The sequence below is a fragment of the Stegostoma tigrinum genome, chromosome 12 (genome assembly GCF_030684315.1).
Source record: "Stegostoma tigrinum isolate sSteTig4 chromosome 12, sSteTig4.hap1, whole genome shotgun sequence".
NCBI lineage: Eukaryota > Metazoa > Chordata > Chondrichthyes > Orectolobiformes > Stegostomatidae > Stegostoma > Stegostoma tigrinum.
The window spans coordinates 35,162,774-35,180,007 of record NC_081365.1 but is presented as its reverse complement, the minus strand read 5'-3'; the positions used below and the strand labels follow the sequence as shown (position 1 = coordinate 35,180,007).

Genomic DNA, 17,234 nt, shown 5'->3' with positions numbered 1-17,234 from the left:
ATTTTGCTGCATTTGAACATAGACTGTTTCAGTGTCTGAGGAGTTGCAACTGGTATAATCATCCCAATCAACTACAAATATCCCCATTTCTGACTTTATCTTGGAAGGAAGTTCACTGATAAAGCACTGAAGATGATTGGATATAGGATATTACAGAGAAACTCTTGAAGAGATGTCCTGGATCACTGATGATAGACTTTCAACAACCACAACCACCTTTGCACTAGTTTTGAGTTCTATGGCCAGAGGGTTTTCTCCGATTCCCATTAACTTGAGTTTTTCTAGGGCTCCTTGATGTCACACTTAGTCAAATAGGGACTTGATGTCAACTATCGCCTTGCCTCACCTCTGCTAAACCAATATATCTTTCCTCAGATAAGGGGCCTAATATTGTGAAACGACCAATGTCTTAAATAGTTTTAGCATAATCTCCCTATTTCTATACTCCATTCTCTTTGAAATAAAGACCCACCATTCCAGTTGCCTTCCTATGACTTGCTCAACTTTGAAGGTACCATTTTTGTGAATCATGGGTGAGGACTCCCAAATCCCTCTGTTCTGTGGCTTTCTCCTGGCTTTCTCAATTTAACTAATATTCCATGTGAAAGTGCATATCCTCATATTATATTCCATCTGCCAAGTTTTTGCCCACTCACTTAATCTGTCTCTATCCCTCTGCAGACTCTGTCATTGTCATCACTTGCCTTTCTACCTATTTTTACATCATCTGCAAACTTCACTGCAGTACATTCTCATCCAAGTCATTGTGTATTGTAAACAATTATGATACCAACACTAATCCAACCTATCATTCAGCTAATAATCTTCTTTCCTGCTTTTGCTTCCAAAGTAGATAACCTCATATTTTATACTTCATCTGCATTTACGCACTCATTTAACTTCGTAAAATCACAATGAACCATCTCTGCATCCTCCTCACCGTTTTGTATTCTCTGCAAACTTGGAAAAATTTAGTTCCCTCATTGAAATCATTAATGTACATTGCGAATTGTTGGGGTCCAAGCACCAATCCCAGTGTGGTACCCCACTAACCACTGCCTGCCACTCAGTAAAAGATCATGTCTTCCAACCAGAACTCAATGTTGAGCTTTTTAGCAGTGTGATACAACTGAATGACCTGCTCAGCCATTTCAGAGGGCAGTTAAGAATCAACCTCATTACAGTGCGTGTGATATCACATATGGACCAGACCAGGTAAGGACAGCAAGTTTCCTTCCGTAAACACATTAGTGAGTTATGTGATTTAATGACAATCATTGGTCATTGTTAAACTGTTGATTCCAGACTTATTTTTAACTTAAATTCCACATCATTTCAAACCAGAGAATTACCTTAGTCTCTGGATTACTAGTGCAGCAGCAGTACCATTACTCCATCACCTCCACCACCTGCTCACTCATTTGCCGAGTCCTTAACTCTATTTTCCCACTCCTGAAAAACCTTCAATTCCCTTGCAGAAGGAAGAAACATGTAACTCAGCCTAAAATATATCAAATCACCCAGCCTTCACTGGTCTCTTTCGAAGAGAATCCCAAAGCTAACAACCTTTTGAGAGAGGAAATCCCTCCACATCTGTCTTAAATGGAAGATCCCTTATACTGAAACAGTAAATTCCTTGTTTTAGATACCCCAATAAGGAGAAAACATTTTCCACCCTGTTGAGATTGGTTGGCTCGCTGAGCTGGCTTGTTGTTTCACAAATGTTTCATTACCATGCTGGGTAACATCCTCAGTGCAGCCTCTAATGAAGTGTCGGTGTGTTTTCCAGCCTGGAATTTAAACTCTGGAGTCAGTTGAGCTGGATTGCCTCACTTCCGGTTTTCCTTCGTAGTGGAGCGTATACGGGGTTGGGTTCTATGTGTTTATTAATAGCATGCTTCATGGAGTGTCAGGCTTTTAGGAATTCCCGAGGCTGTCTCTGCTTAGCTTGTCCCAGGATGTTGGTGTTGTCTCAGTCAAATTGGTTGTTCTCCTTGTCCATGTGGATTGAGATGAGTGAGTATGGGTTGTGTCTTTTTGTAGCCAGATGGTGTTTGTGTACTCTTGTTGTTAGTTTCCTTCCTGTTTGTCCGATGTAGTGTTTCTCAGAGTCCCTGCGGAGGATCTTGTAGATGACATTGATCCTGCCCATGGCAGGGATTGTGTCTTTAATTCAGGTGAGCAGTTGTCATAAGTTGATGTGTGCTTGTGCGTCACTCTGATGCCCAGCAGTCGTAGAAGTCTTGTGGTGAGTTCCAATGTGTTCCTGATGGAGGGTAGTGTGATGAGTGTGTCGGGGTGTGTAATATCTTCCTGATGTTGTTCATGTAGGCATTTTCTGACCCAGTTTTTTGGATATCCATTATCCTTGAAAAACTGGAAGAGGCACTCTCCATCCTCTTGGGTTAGTTCTGTGTTCCTTAAGTGTGTTGTTGCCAGAATAAAGTTCACCAGAGAGGAGGAGAAGACCAAACAGCTCCTATTCCTGGATGTCATGGTAAAGTGCAAGACAAATGGGGAACTGCAAACGAAAGTACATTGAAAATCCACACACAGAGACCAGGTACTGAACTTCAATAATAACTGTCCCAGCACACACAAACAAAGCTGCGTGCAAATACTATTTAAAAGGGCAACAACACACTGCAGCAACATGGAACTAGGCAAAAAGGAAGAAGAATACCTCTTCCAAGTGTTCAAGGATAATGGATATTGAAAAACTGGGTCTATAGGAACAGTATCAGAAAGATTCCACATGCCCCCACATACTCACCACACTACCCTGCATCAGGAACACGTCAGAACTCACCACAAGACTCCTACGACCACTAGGCATCAGAATGACACACAAGCCCACATCAACCCTACGACAACTGCTCACCCAAACTAAAGACCCACTCCCCGCCATGGGCAGGACCAATGTCATCTACAAGATCCTCCAGAGAGACTCTGAGAAACACTATATTGGACAAACAGGAAGGAAACTACTAACAAGAGTACATGAACGCCAACTGGCTATAAAAATACATGACCACTATGCACTCATCTCAATCCACATGGACAAGGAGAACCACCAATTCAACTGGGACAACAACAAAATCCTATGACAAGCTAAGCAGAGACAGCCTCAGGAATTCCTAGAAGCCTGGCAATCCACAAAGCATGTTATTAATAAACACATAGAACTCAACCCCATATACACTCCACTCCGAAGGAAAACCGGAAGTGAGGCAATCCAGCTCAATGGACTCTAGAGTTTAAAAACCAGGAAAACACACCGATGCTTCATTAGAGGCTGCACTGAGGACGTTACCCAGCAGGGTAACAAAATGTCTTCAAAACCAGCTCGGTGAGCCAACCAACAGCAACACCCACAACCCGACCTCCAAATCTAATCCAAAACCTCAGAGATTCTCCACCCTGTCAAACTTCCCCAGAATCTTAGATTTTTAAATAAGAATGTGTCACATTTCAATATTCCAATAATCACAGGCCCAACCCACTCAATTCTGTCATTTCACAATCCTTTCATCCTAGAACACAACTTAGTGAACCTTATATGGAATGTCTTCAATGATAAGCCATTCTTTTCTTTATGTAAGAGTACCAAAACTATAGGCACTACTCTGTGTATTCTCATCAATGTCTTGGCTAACTGTGACAAGATCTTCCTAGATTTACACTCCAGCCCCTGGCAATAAAGTACATCATTCCACTTGTCTTCCTAGTTGCTGAACCTGAAGGTGAACATTTTGTAATTGGTCTACAAGGACATCCATATGCAGGCTTTCTTTGTTTAAATAATTTTCCAATTTTCTATTCTTCCTGTCAAATAGACAATTGCTGAATTTCACACATTTACATGTCATCTACAAAATTTTGGCCCACTCACTTTATCTACAACCATTTACAAACTCTTTGTGCCCTCCTCACAACTTGTATACTGCTTAAGAGATAGTAGGAACTGCAGATGCTGGAGAATCTGAGATAACAAGGTGTAGAGCTGGATGAACACAACAGGCAAAGCAGCAACAGAGGAGCAGGAAAGCTGATGATTCAGGTCTAGACCTTCATTTCTGAAGAAAGGTCTAGTGCTGAAACATCAGCTTTCCTGCTCCTCTGATGCTGCTTTGCCTGCTGTGTTCATCTAGCTCTACACCTTGTTATCTCCGTGTACACTGCTTATCTCAGTATTATCAGCAAAATTGATAGCATACTTCATGCTTCATTCAATTGCACATAAATTGTAAATATTTGAGTACTTAGCTAGCCAGCACTAATCCTTGAAGTGTCAACCTTAAAGTAAACTATTTATCCTGACTTTCTTGATAGTTATCAAATTTTCCAGTCATGTTAATATATTACTGTAACACTGTAACCTCTTGTGGAGTAACCTTTTATCGAAAGACTTCTTATTGAAAATCCAAATACACTTAGTTAAAGGACATCTTTACTAAAAGATTTAATTTATTGGCCTTCTTTGGGGAGGGAACATCCTTAAATCTGATAACTTTGACAAACACAATTTTCTTTCACAAAGCCATATTGACTCTCACTGAACTTTGGTTTTCTAAATATCCTACAATAAATTCCTCAATAATGGATTCTAGCATTTCCCCGTGTCATATGTTGGGCCATTTGGCTTACACTTTTCTGCTTTCTGTATTTTTCCTTGCTTGAAGAGAAATGTTATAGTTTATGGTTTTCCAATCTTCTGGAATCCTTTCAGAACCTAGGGAATGATGGAAGATTAGAACGAATACATCTAATTTTTTAGAGAAATTCAGGAGTGCTTGGTTATCCGATTAGCCTAAGGTAGTCTTTTTTTTGAAACAGATTGGTTCACTGAGACCTTGGGAGTTTTCAGAATCACTGTGGAACAGGCCTCTGGAATTTACAGACCCATTTTGAAGCCAACGTTACATTTCAAGTAATTTGCAGCAGCAATAGAGCTGTATACTCAAATTCTTTGCTGAGACACATTTTTATGCTGTATAACATGTGACTTGTTAATTGAAAATTAATAGGTGAACTAAAGTAACATGGAAGTGAATTTTCTATCTAGGGTATTACACAGAATATTTTATTTTGATAAGTTTTGCTTCTATGTAATTAATCACTGCATACACACGCAAACATTACACATGGAAATTATTCAAACCAATAATAATGCAGAAGAAATAACAAAATATTGTTATATTACAATGTCATATCAGTGACATAATCAGTATTAATTTGTCACATTTGAATGGATTTGTATTTCCTGATATTTTTGTAATGTCAAATTTTAGCATTACAAAAACTTCCACATATTTAATGATATTTTAGTTTCTATCTTAATATATTATTACAACTTATTTTTAACATCTTTACTCCCGGTTTACTTTAACGTGCTAGTTTTCCCTGCCTGTTGACATTATGTGGAGGTGCAGTGTGGCACGGGGTGGGGGCGGACAAGGTCAGAATTCACACCACCAAGGTATAGCACAACAGGTTTATTTGAAAACACAAGCTTTCACCTGATAGTGAGACAGGTAGTATCAGATGCAGAATTTATAAGTAAAAGATTCATACCACTGATGAGGATGTATTAAATAAACCCAAAATGCTGTGAAATCTTTAATCAGTTAAAATGTTTTAAATGAGTAATATATTTGTGTAAATGCCAAATTCCTTTCAAGTCACAGTCCTGAGAGAACTAAAGGTTTTATCAGTGTAAAGAAGAGGTGACATTTTAGAACAGACCATGCATGCTAGGCGTGAGACCTTGTTTAAAATCTGTATGTGTTTTAGTTTTGAGCCAGACTGATTTTATTTACATAAACATGTTAATCAATTAAAACCTTCTAACTGATTAAAGATCTAACAGCATCTTAGGTTTGTTTAATACAACTTCATCAGTGGTATAAACCTTTCATCACTTACTTATAAATTCTGTGCCTGATACTTCCTCTCTCACCAACAGCTAAAGAAGGATTGAGGCTCTGAAAGCTTATGTTTATAAATAAATCTGTTGTACTATAACCTGGTGTTGTGTGATTTCTGACCTTGTTGACATAATGGTTGAATATATGGGGATGTGTTGGCTTGATGACAGCTTTTAAACTTCTGCCAGGAGAGAAGTGTATGTTCCAGACATACAATTCTTTAGAAGTTGTTTTCGTCAAATTCAACACTAAATGCCATTGCTCAACTGGTGACTGCTCAATTCGGTCATTTTTGCACATTCTCCTTTCTTGTGCTGGTAAAATAAAGTATTGGCACCTGAAACTATGCAAGTTTCATTGTAACAGACCAGATATCCACCAATCTCAGTTGTACAACTAGTGTTAGCAACAGTGCCAAGGAAATTGATCCTCAGTCTCCAGAGATTACTGGCCAAGCTGCTTAACACAAATCTTCAACACTGTTTATACATAATCTGCTATTTTTAAAATAAGTTATTCACGGGATGTGGGAGTCGTTTGCTGGGCCAGCATTTATTGCCCATAAAAAAACTAAAATAACTGCGGACGCTGTAAATCAGGAACAAAAACGGTGTTGCTGGAAAAGTTCAGCAGGCCTGGCAACATCTGTGTAGGAGAAAACAGAGTTAACCTTTCGAGTCCGGTGACCCGTCCTCAGAACTTATTGCCCATGCCTAGTTCGAAGAAATGTTTTAGATTTCACCATTTGCAAACACCTCGTTTCTCCTAAATTTCTCACAACTATGCTTTAGGTTTTATTCTTTAATTCCGAGAGATCCTGGAACAAGCCTGCAGTCGCAAACCTTACTCACGATTGCTGGATTGACTAAATCAGTCCTGGTAGATAACTACTGCACAAAGTCTATCATCCTTTCCCTGTGTATTCAGGAGGGGAAGGAAAGTACTTAGAACCAGAGTAGTATCCTTCTAAATATGAGGGGTTGGGCTGGGAAAGTTGACGCTAATTGCGGAATTGCTTTGTCCGGAAACCCGACGAGTTGCTGTGAACGCGCTAATCGATAGGTGGCGGTGTCTGTGGATGTTAGATCCGCTGCAGGTCTCTCATCCCAACACCCTCCCAAGCTGCCGCTGTCGTTATGGTTACCGCACGCTACAAACAAGGTTTGTCGTTGTAGGTGAACGGATTCCTCCGGCGCAAGAAAAGGGGGAATTTAAACGGATAAACTGCAATCAATGCCTTTTGACAGGCTCCACTAAAAAAAGACATCGGAGAGGACAGTTGGCGTCTCAGCGGGTGCGGCACCATGAGTTTCACCATGACCCAAAGCCTGCGGGAGAAACAACGGTTCAAACCCGAGAGACCCCATGACTACATCTACGGTAAGGCAGACCACTGCATGTCTCCAGCGCTGTCGTACTATCACAGTGCCCAGTTACCTTTCTTTATCATTTCGTTTTTGTTTTTTTTTGCAAAAGAACCTCCTCCCCTTTGATTTGTTCGCAGTTTTCATTCTCCTTTTCCTTAGCCGTGCAACCCTGCCTTTCCTTATGTGCACAAGTCTTGTCGGTGGAGAGATGGCAAACCTGTTTCAGCAGTTCAGCCCTCAGCCTGTTGCTGCTGCATTCTCCGGACTCGGAGGTACAGATTCGTCTCGGTGTGTCGCAGGAGACGGGCGGTACCAGGTCGGCGCAGGCCCTAATTTCAGTGGCAGTTCCGTTCAGGTGCCAACCATCTCATCTTGAATAGGTCTCATGCTGGCCCCAATGTCCCAGGAGTCTGAAACATTCCGCTCTCGATCATGTTTACTTACTCTTTCTTCCTATTTCAAGTCTCACAATTGTGAGTCTCCAGACTTAATGGATTGTCTATTTTCTGTAAAACAAAGAACTAGTAAATAGGTTCGTCAACAGGACTTCAAACTAGAAAGTGGTGGCGGGGAAGAGAAGGGTAAAACTTTCCCCAGTGGGGAACAAGGCAGCAGATTAATATCTGCAAGGGCAAATTCAGTTGTGTGGAAAAATATGAAAAAGAAAATGACAGGAAAGGAGAACTCAGGAGTGGTTATTAAAGTCTCCAGTGGAGACACAGAGGATAGAGTGTTTGGAACGGTTTGGAATCAAAACTTCAAGGGCACTGGACAAAGGAATGACAGTGAGAAGAGGGATGGTTAATACAGGATTGAAGATGTTATACCTGAGTGCAAGCAGTATAATAGAATGGAATCATAGATTCCCTACAGCGTGGAAACAGGCCATTTGGCCTAACAAGTCCACACTGCCCCTTAGAAAAGCATCCTACCCAGGCCCATTCCCCCACTTTTCCATGTCTAACCGACCTAACCTAAACATCCCTGAGCATCATGGTAAATTTAGCACGACCAATCGACCTACCTTGCACATCTATGGACTGCGGAAGGAAACCAGAGCACCTGGAGGAAACCCACACAGACATGGGGAGAATGTACAAACTCCACACAGACAATAGCCCGAGGCTAGAATCAAACCCAGGTCCCTGGCGTTGTGTGGCAGCAGTGCTAACCACTGACCTGCTGTGCCACCCTGAACAAATAAGGTAAATGAGCTTGTGGCACTGATCAAAATTGGCAGGTATGACATGGTGGGTATCACAGAGACATGACTGCAAGGCGATTAGGATTTGGAGCTGAATATCCAAAAATATACATCCTATCGAAAAGATAGGCAGGTGGGTAGAGGGTTAGGGTTGCCTTATTAGTAAGAAATGAAGTTAAAACAATAGTAAGAAACAAAGTAGGGTCAGATGGTGTAGAATCTGTATGAGTAGAGCTGAGGAGCAGCAAAGATAAAAGAAAACATAATTAGAGTTATGTGTGGGCCTCCAAACAGTAGAGCTGGGGCACAAGATGAGGCAGCCATGGGAAGTCAGGGATAGTGTAAAAGCAAAAAAGAGAGCATATAATGCAGCAAAGGGCAGTGGGTAACCAGAGGACTGGGAAGCTTACAAAGACTAACAGAGGGCAACAAAGAAAGAAGTAAACAGGGAGAAGATTAAATATGAGGGTAACCTAGTCAGTAATATAAAAGAAGACTGTAAGAGTTTCTTTAGATATATAAAGGGCAAAAGAGAGGTGAAAATGGACATTGGCTTGATGGAAAATGGCGCTGCAGAGATAGTAGTGGGGAACAAGGTAATGGCTGAGGAACTGAATAGTAACTTTGCGTCACGCATCAGTGGAAGCCACAAGTAATATCCTAAAGATTCAAGAGAGTCAGGGGGCAGAGCTGAATATGGTGGCCATCTCCACGGAGAAGGTGCTAGAAAAACTGAATGACCTGAAGCTGGATGAATAGCCTGGATCAGATCAACTACACCCCAGAGTTCTTGAGGAGATAGCTAAGCAGATAGTGGAGGCATTGGTGGTGATCTTTCAGGAATTGCTATAATCAGGGAGGGTCCCAGAGGACTGGAAAATCACTAATGTGACACCCATGTTTAAAAAGGGAGTAAGGCAAAAAATGGAAAATTACAGGCCAATTAGCTTAACCTTGGTTGTGGGTAAGATTTTGAAGTCCTTTGTGAAGGATGAGATTTCTGAATACTTGGAAGTGCATGGTAAAATAGGGTAAAGTCAGCAAGGCTTCATCAAGGGAAGGTCATGCCTGATGAATCTGTTAGGATTCTTTGAGGAAGTAACATGCAGTTTAGACCAAGGAGAGTCAATGGGTGTTATCTACCTGGACTTCAAGAAGGCCTTTGACAAGGTGCCGCACAGAAGGCTGCTGAGTATGATAAGGGTCCATGGTATTTGAGGCAAGATGCTAGCATGGATAGAAGATTGGCTGTCTAGCAGTATTCAGAAAGTGGGGTTAAAATGGTCTTTCTCCGGATGGCAATCATAAGTGGTGTTCCACAAGGGTCATTGTTGGGACCATAACTTTTCACTGAGGGCATTCTGGCGAAGTTTGCAGATGCTACAAAGATACGTCGAGAGACAGGTAGAATTGATGAGGCAAGGAGGCCTCAGAAAGATTTGGACAGGTTAGGAGAGTGGGCAAAGAAGTGGCAATTGGAGTACAATGCGGGAAAGTGTCAGGTCATGCACTTTGTTAGGAAGAATAGAAGAATGGACAATTTTCTAATTGGGGAGAAAATTCAGAAGTCTGAATTGTAAAGACACATGGAAGTTCAAGCCCAGGATTCTCTCAAGGTAAACTTGCAGGTTGAGTCAGTTGTTAGGAAGGCAAATGCAACTTTGGCACTTATTTTGAGAGGACTTGAATATAAAATCAGGGATGTACTTCTGAGGCTGTAGAAGGCTCTGGGCCCCATATCTCTGGAAGGATGTACTGGCTCTGGAGTGGGTTCAGAGGATGTTCACGAGAATGGTCCCAAGAATGTAAAGCTTAACATATGAGGACTCCAGGTCTATACTTGATGGAGTTTATAAGGATGAGGAGGGATCTGATTGAAACTTACTGAGTACTGAATGGCCTGGACAAAGTGGATGTTGGGAAGAAGTTTCCATTGGTAGGAGAGACTAGGACCTCTGTAAAGAGAAGATCTCTTAGAATGGAGATAAGAAGAAACTTCTTCAGTCAGAGAGTGATGAATCTATGGAACTCACTCCCACAGAAGGCTGTGGAGGCCATGTCCTTGAGTATATTTAAGATGGAGATAGATAGGTTCTTGATTGTCATGGAGGTCAAGGGGATCAGGGGTTATAGGAAGAAAGCAGTAGAATGGGGTTGAGAAACTTATCAGCCATGATTGAATAGCAGAGCAGGCTCAATGGGCTGAATGGCCTAATTTCTGCTCCTATGTCTTATGGTCTTAAGGTCTAATTATGGATGCTGGAAATCTGAAACAAACCAAATCAGAAATTGCTGGAGAAACACAGCAGGTCTGGCAGTATCTATGGAGAGAACCAGAGTTGTTTCAACTCCAACGATCCTTCTTGAGAAATGATAGCAGCTAGGAAACGGTGGTATTTATGCTGATGGAGGGGAGGACTGAGCAAATAGGTGGAGAAGGAACCCAGAAAGAGAGGAAAGAAAAAAGTTGGGTAGACAACAGGTTTGAGATAGTAAGCCAGGGAAAAGAAGCCTCCAATAGCACCTTCCCATTTATCTCATCATACCTCAAGGGCCCAGGCACACCTTCCAGGTGAAGCTGTGATTAACCTGCACTTCACTATTCTACTGAATTTATTTCTCACAATGGGGTCTCCTGAATATTTGGAAGACGAAACACAAACTGGTGGATTGCCTTGCAGACCCTATTACCTATGTTCCATCTGTAAAAATAACTCCACGCTTGCCTGCCATTTCATCACACCACTATATTGCCCTGCTAGCATATCTGTCTCCGACCTGCTGCAGTGTTCCAGTGAGGCTCAGTGCAAGCTAGATGAGCAACACTTCATCTTCTGTATTGGGAGCATTACAGTCTTTGGCACAATGTAGAGTTTAATAATTTTAGAGTATGAACACCTGCTTCTATGACTGTTACCCAACCCAGCACCCGAGTCTTGTTGCTTTCAGCTCAGCCAACCCATTTTCACCCATTCACATCCATTATCACCTAGCTAGCTTCTTTTCCTCCCTGGCTCACTATCTTTGTCTGCCTAACATTTTTCACCTTCTGTCTCTTGGGGCTCCAACTCTGCCTACCCACTCATTCCTTTTCCTCCCCACTCATCAGCAAGATTACCACCTTTTTCTAACTCTATCAGTTCTGAAGAAGGGTCGCTGGATTCGAAGCATTAATTCTGTTTTCTCTTCACAGATACTGCCAGACCTAAGGAGTTTCTCCAGCAATTTCTGTTTTTGTATGTGTTTTTCTGGATTCTGTTTTGTAACACATATAGTGTTCAACCCCAAAAAGAGCAACAGCCCTGACCTTTGTTCTCCTCCACTTTGTGGTCAAGCACAATTTGCAATGGCATTGACACAAAAGAACATGGCAGGGTGAAAATTTCTTCCCTTGGTCCCAAAATTCCAAGGACCCCTACAATTGGTGAAGGTATGAGATTAGTAGAGCTTGCAGGCAATTATGCTACATTCTGCAATGCAGTGGCCCAGCTTGAATTTCTAGCCACTGATTTCCTTGCCAGGCCTCTGCCCATTTTACCTTTTATTTGTTTTTAAACTGGCTGTATGGTATTCAGAAATGGTAGCTTCTCAGAATCTAAATGTAATTTACTTTTTTATGAATTACATAACAATGTAAATATCACAGATTGAGAGGTAGTGAAAATTGATATTACATTTGAATTAGTCCTTAGGAACAAGCTGACTAGTTAAAGCTGAAAGATTTGTATATATGACTCCTAAAGTAGTCTTGCCTTTTGTAATTTTATACATAAATACTTCTTATCATGTTTAAAAAAAATTCTGATGAGCCATTGAATAACCAATAACTCTTGTCCACCACAGATCCTTTGTATTCGCTAGCTAGTGAGAAAGATCATGCCAAAATGTCCATGAAGGCATGCATGTCCGCTAACAGATTCGTGAGTACTGCATTTTATCAACATGATGCAATCTGAAAAATAAATTATTCACTGAAATGTTTGAAGGTGTGATCTTGCTGGTATGTTCTACAAGTTATGGTTGAAATGTGCAGAAATATGTTAAGTAACAATCATAGCAAAGACATTATTGTCTAGAATCTTCTGCTGTCATTATTTTTGTCTGGAAAAGCATTTGATCTATAGTTTTGAGTTTTGGGGTTTCCTCAGATAGCATGTCTGCTTTGATCATGTTCTGAGATACCCCTGAAATGTATAAACAATAATTTATACTGCTGACTGTACTGTTCCTCCTGGCAGACAAATTCTTTTGTTCTCTCAGACACTGCTGTGGATTGTCCTCAAGAAGACTGCTCATTTTATGGATATCATAAAAGAAAAGTAATTTGATTTGAAATGTTAAGTTTGATTTTCTCTCTGTAGACATTTCCAGATCTGCTGAGTCTTTCCAGCATTTTTTATTTTTATTCCTGACCTGTTGGTAATTGTAAATTGATAAATTGAGTTTTGATATCAGAATTCTGGATGTGAGTTTGCTCGCTGAGCTGGAAGGTTAGTTTTCAGACGTTTCGTCACCATTCTAGGTAACATGCACTTGTGGTCTGACTAGAGCCTTGTGTGATTTTAGCAAATGCTCCGTGGTTTTATACTTCATTTTCTTTGAAATATTTTTTGCCTTCCCCATTATCTGCTGAATTTGGATGCTAGCTTTTTATGATTCATGGGCAAGGACTCTCTCTCTTCTACATTTAAAAAAGTATTCAGCTGTTCATTTTCTCTTGCCACAGGCAATGGGTGGCTGGCCAGGTTGGATTTATTCTGTTTTTTTTGTGGACTGGACAGATCTGGGCAATTTTCCATATCGCTTAGTAGATGCCAGTGTGGTAGCAATACTGGAACAGCCAGGCAAGATGTATGGCAGATTCTGGAACACAAATCTTTAGTACTACTGCTAGAATAATAGTAAGGTCGAGAGGCTTTGCAGTCCAACCTTCCAACTGTTTCTTGATATCACATTGAATGAATTGAATTGGCTGAAGACTGGCATCTGTGATGCTGCAATCCTCAGTGGGATTATCCACTTGACACCTCTGGCTGAAGATAGTTGCAAATACTTCAGCCTTATAATGATGAAACCACCAACGATGGCTTCGGTGCTGGGGTCCAGGCACCGAACAAGGGAGGTGAGCAGTTCTATGGGACCTCCTGCAGCAGATAGCAATAGTGAGGGAGGGTTGTTGGAGCAGACAAATGGGCTTTCACTAGAGAGGGTTCGGAAAAAATTTACCAGGATGTTGCTGGGTATGGAATGTTTGAGTTACTAGGAAAGGCTGGATAGGCTGCAACTTTTTTCACTGGAGCGCAGGAGGTTGAGAGGTGACCTGATAGAAGTTTATGAAATAATGAGAAGTTTAGATAGAGTTGATGGTAGTTATCTTTTGCCTAAGATGGAGAATTTCAAGACTAAGAGGCACATTTTTAAGGTGAGAGGAGAGGGATTTTAGAAAAGACATGAGGCAAATATTTTATATGGAGGGTGGTTCATGTGGAATGAACTTCCTAATGAAGTGGTAGATGCGGATGTAATTACAACATTAAAAAGACATTTGGATGGATATATGAATAGGATAGGTTTGGAGGAATATGGGCCAGGAGCAGGCAGGTGGGACTAGTTTAGTTTGGGATTATGTTCAGCATGGACCGATTGGACGGAAGGGTCTGTTTCCATGCTGTATGACACTATGACTCTATTTTACTGACAATTTCAGGAATATCCTCATCATTGTGTTGCTATATTGCATGGCATCCAATATGTATTTCTGTTTTGACCATGCCACTGGTGTTTTTCTAAAATTTGCCAAGAAAAGAGCCTTTTTTTAAAATTGCATTCACACATGTAATATGTTTTTGGATGCTAATGCTCCTTCAAAACCCGAGATTTTGATTTTCATAAACTCTAACCTGTAACTGGATTTTTTTGAGATTCATGGTTTTTGAAAATATGCCTAAATGTCATGTTTTTGGGTAATGCCATAAATTGTTATCCTATCAAGAATTCAAAAGCAAAAAAAATTTTCTGCAGAAATATTGGTATTCAGGAGACCATGAGTACAACGTAGGTTACAAAATGTCTGAAATGCCATGTGGCAAATGAAATACTTCTAAAGAAGTAGTGAACTGCTAAATTATTGAATCAGTGACAAATTATTACTTACTGGCATTTACTTAAGGAGAATTTACTGCCACTAAGGTCAACAGTGTGCTTTTCAAATATGGAGATTGAAATGCAGAAATGCTTGCTACATTGAATTCTCATACTTATGTATTAATTTGATGTTATTGTATTGTGGTATTCATTTATGTTAGTTAATGTGCTTTGAATAGTTGCCTGGGTCTAACTATCACAAATTCTGTACATTTCTTTCAATCACGCAGAAGAAAGTACCTGACTATAAGACCATGTTCAGTAATTTGGAACGTTTCCCAAGCTACTCCGTTCAGCTAGATTGCAATGACCCTGTCCCAAAATTTGTTGATCAACGTTGGAGAGGATATAGAGAGAAAAAACAAGAAGCCATCAAGCAACTGGCAGTGTAATTGCTATGTTCTTTTTAGATGAGCTAAATCATCAATTACATGTAAAGTTTATAATAAGTAAATCTTAAAACTCATACATATTTAAAGAGCATTTCTTGCTATGGCTACCTGTTTGAAAAATAGTAGTTCTTGAAGAAAGGCTTATCCAAAACTATACTATAACTCAGAATAAATAGGGAGATAGTGAGACCATATTACAAAAGGTGGTACATTACTCATGGGTGACTTTAGTCTTCAAGTAGATTTGGAAAGTCAGATTGACGGAGGAAGAGTTCATAGAGTTAGTTTGACCAGTTTCTTACAACAGTATGTTTGAGATTCATCCAGGTATTTTCGATCTATTTTTGATCAGTGTTGTTTAATGGGGCAGGTTAAGTAAATGATCTCAGAGTAAAATATTCTCGAGTTTAGCATTCGGTTTGAGAGGGAGCAGTAAACGTAAGCTCCTTGGAGAATGAGACAGGCAAATAATAATGGGGAACCAATGAATGGCAGAGATGTTTAATAAACACATCAATTCAGTCTCATGGTAGAACGCACTGAGAGCATTCCAAAAATACTAAATAATCAAGGGCCAAAGAGAGAGAGAAAATAAATGCAAGACGTATCATGACAAAAAGCACTAGGAAACTAATGGAGACTGAAAATAAATCTCCTAGACCTGAGTAATATCCTAAGATATTAAAAGGAGTAGCTACAGAGATAGTCAATACACTGGTAGTAATCTTCCAATCCTTAGGTTCTGGAAAAGTGTAGATGGATTGGAAAACTGCCAATATGACATCTTCATTCAAAAAGGGAGGGAGATAAATAGCAGGTAACAATAGGGCAGTTAGCTGAATGTGTGTTATGGGAAAATGTTGGAGTCTAATATAAAGGATGTGATATCGGAGCGTTTAGAAATAACATAACGAAACAGAGCCTGCGTGGCTTCATGGAAGGGAAATCATGCCTAAAAATTTATTAGAATTATTTTGAAGGGAGTACAAGCAAGATAGATAAAAGGATATAATATATTTGGATTTCAAGAAGACACTTGATAAAATAGCACCTACTAGGCTATGTAGTAAGAGCCCACGGCATTGGAGGTAGTATGTTAGCAGGAATAGAATATTGGCTCACTGATAGACAACAGGGAGGTAGGATTAGGGTGGCATTTTAAGGTTGGCAACCTCTGCCTCATAAAGTGGCAGTGACATGAGTACTAGGGCTATAATTATATTCAATATATATTCATGACTTAGATGAGGAAAGTGAAATTTTCAGATGACACAAGAATAGTTGTAAAAGCAAATGGTAAGGATGACAGAGGGAGCATGCAGAGGGCTTATAGACAGGCAAAAACTTGGCAGATGGGATATAATGTAGGGTTATGCATTTTGTCAAGAACAGTAGCAGAGCTGAATATTATTTCCATAGAAAAACTGCAGAAAGCCACAGTGCAAATAGGATGTCAGTCTTTACTTTGAAGGGAACAGCATATGAAAATAGGCAAGACTGGCTAGAAAATACAAGACTATAGTTAGACTACACCTAGAATACTATGAATAGTTTTGTCCCCTTATTGAAGAAAAGTGGCTTTAGACCCAGTCCAGAGAAGTTTCACCTGATTGATTCCAGGTCTTTAGGAATTGACCTGTGAGGAGAGATTGAGTAGATTGGAATAGGCCGTATTCGTTGGAGTTTACAAGAATGAGAGAAACATAAAAGGTTCTTAGGCTACTTGACAAGGTCGATGCAGAGAGGTTATTTCCCTTTGTGGGAGATCCTAGGACCAGGGGGCATAATCTCAGTAAGGGGTTTCTAGTGAGGACTGGGATGAAGAGGAATTTCTTCTGTCAGAGGGTAATGAATCTGTGGATTTCTTTATTACAGAGACCAGTAGAGTCTGGATCTTTAATATTTTCCAGGCACCATAGAAAGATTTTTAATCAGAAATCAAGGCTTATGGGGAAAAGGCAAGAAAATGGAGTTGAGGATTATTAAATTAACTACAATCCCATTTGAATGCTGGAGCAGACTGAATGAGCGGAATGACCTATTTTTGCTCCTCTGTCTTGTGGGCTCACAGTCAATGTGGACAGTATTTACTGTTTTGCAGATAACTGTGGCCTCAGTTACTAGCTGGAAAAACAACAAGGTCCCTGCACCACTTTGGCGAAATTATGTGCCCTTGAGGCATTAGTAGCTTTCTTTGTAT

At 40.3% G+C, this 17,234-nt stretch overlaps 1 protein-coding gene across 2 annotated transcripts in view; it reads left to right on the top strand.

Annotated features, from left to right (window-relative positions):
* The first annotated feature begins 7,031 nt into the window (after nucleotides 1-7,031).
* The window catches only part of cfap91 (cilia and flagella associated protein 91), an 87,315-nt gene continuing 77,112 nt past the window's right edge, over nucleotides 7,032-17,234 (top strand). For both annotated transcript variants that reach the window (XM_048540092.2, XM_048540091.2), the window contains exons 1-3: nucleotides 7,032-7,307; nucleotides 12,342-12,418; nucleotides 14,873-15,030. In XM_048540092.2, the coding sequence (XP_048396049.1) occupies nucleotides 7,232-7,307; nucleotides 12,342-12,418; nucleotides 14,873-15,030 (311 nt within the window). In that variant the 5' untranslated portion in view covers nucleotides 7,032-7,231. The remainder of the gene's footprint in view (nucleotides 7,308-12,341; nucleotides 12,419-14,872; nucleotides 15,031-17,234) is intronic.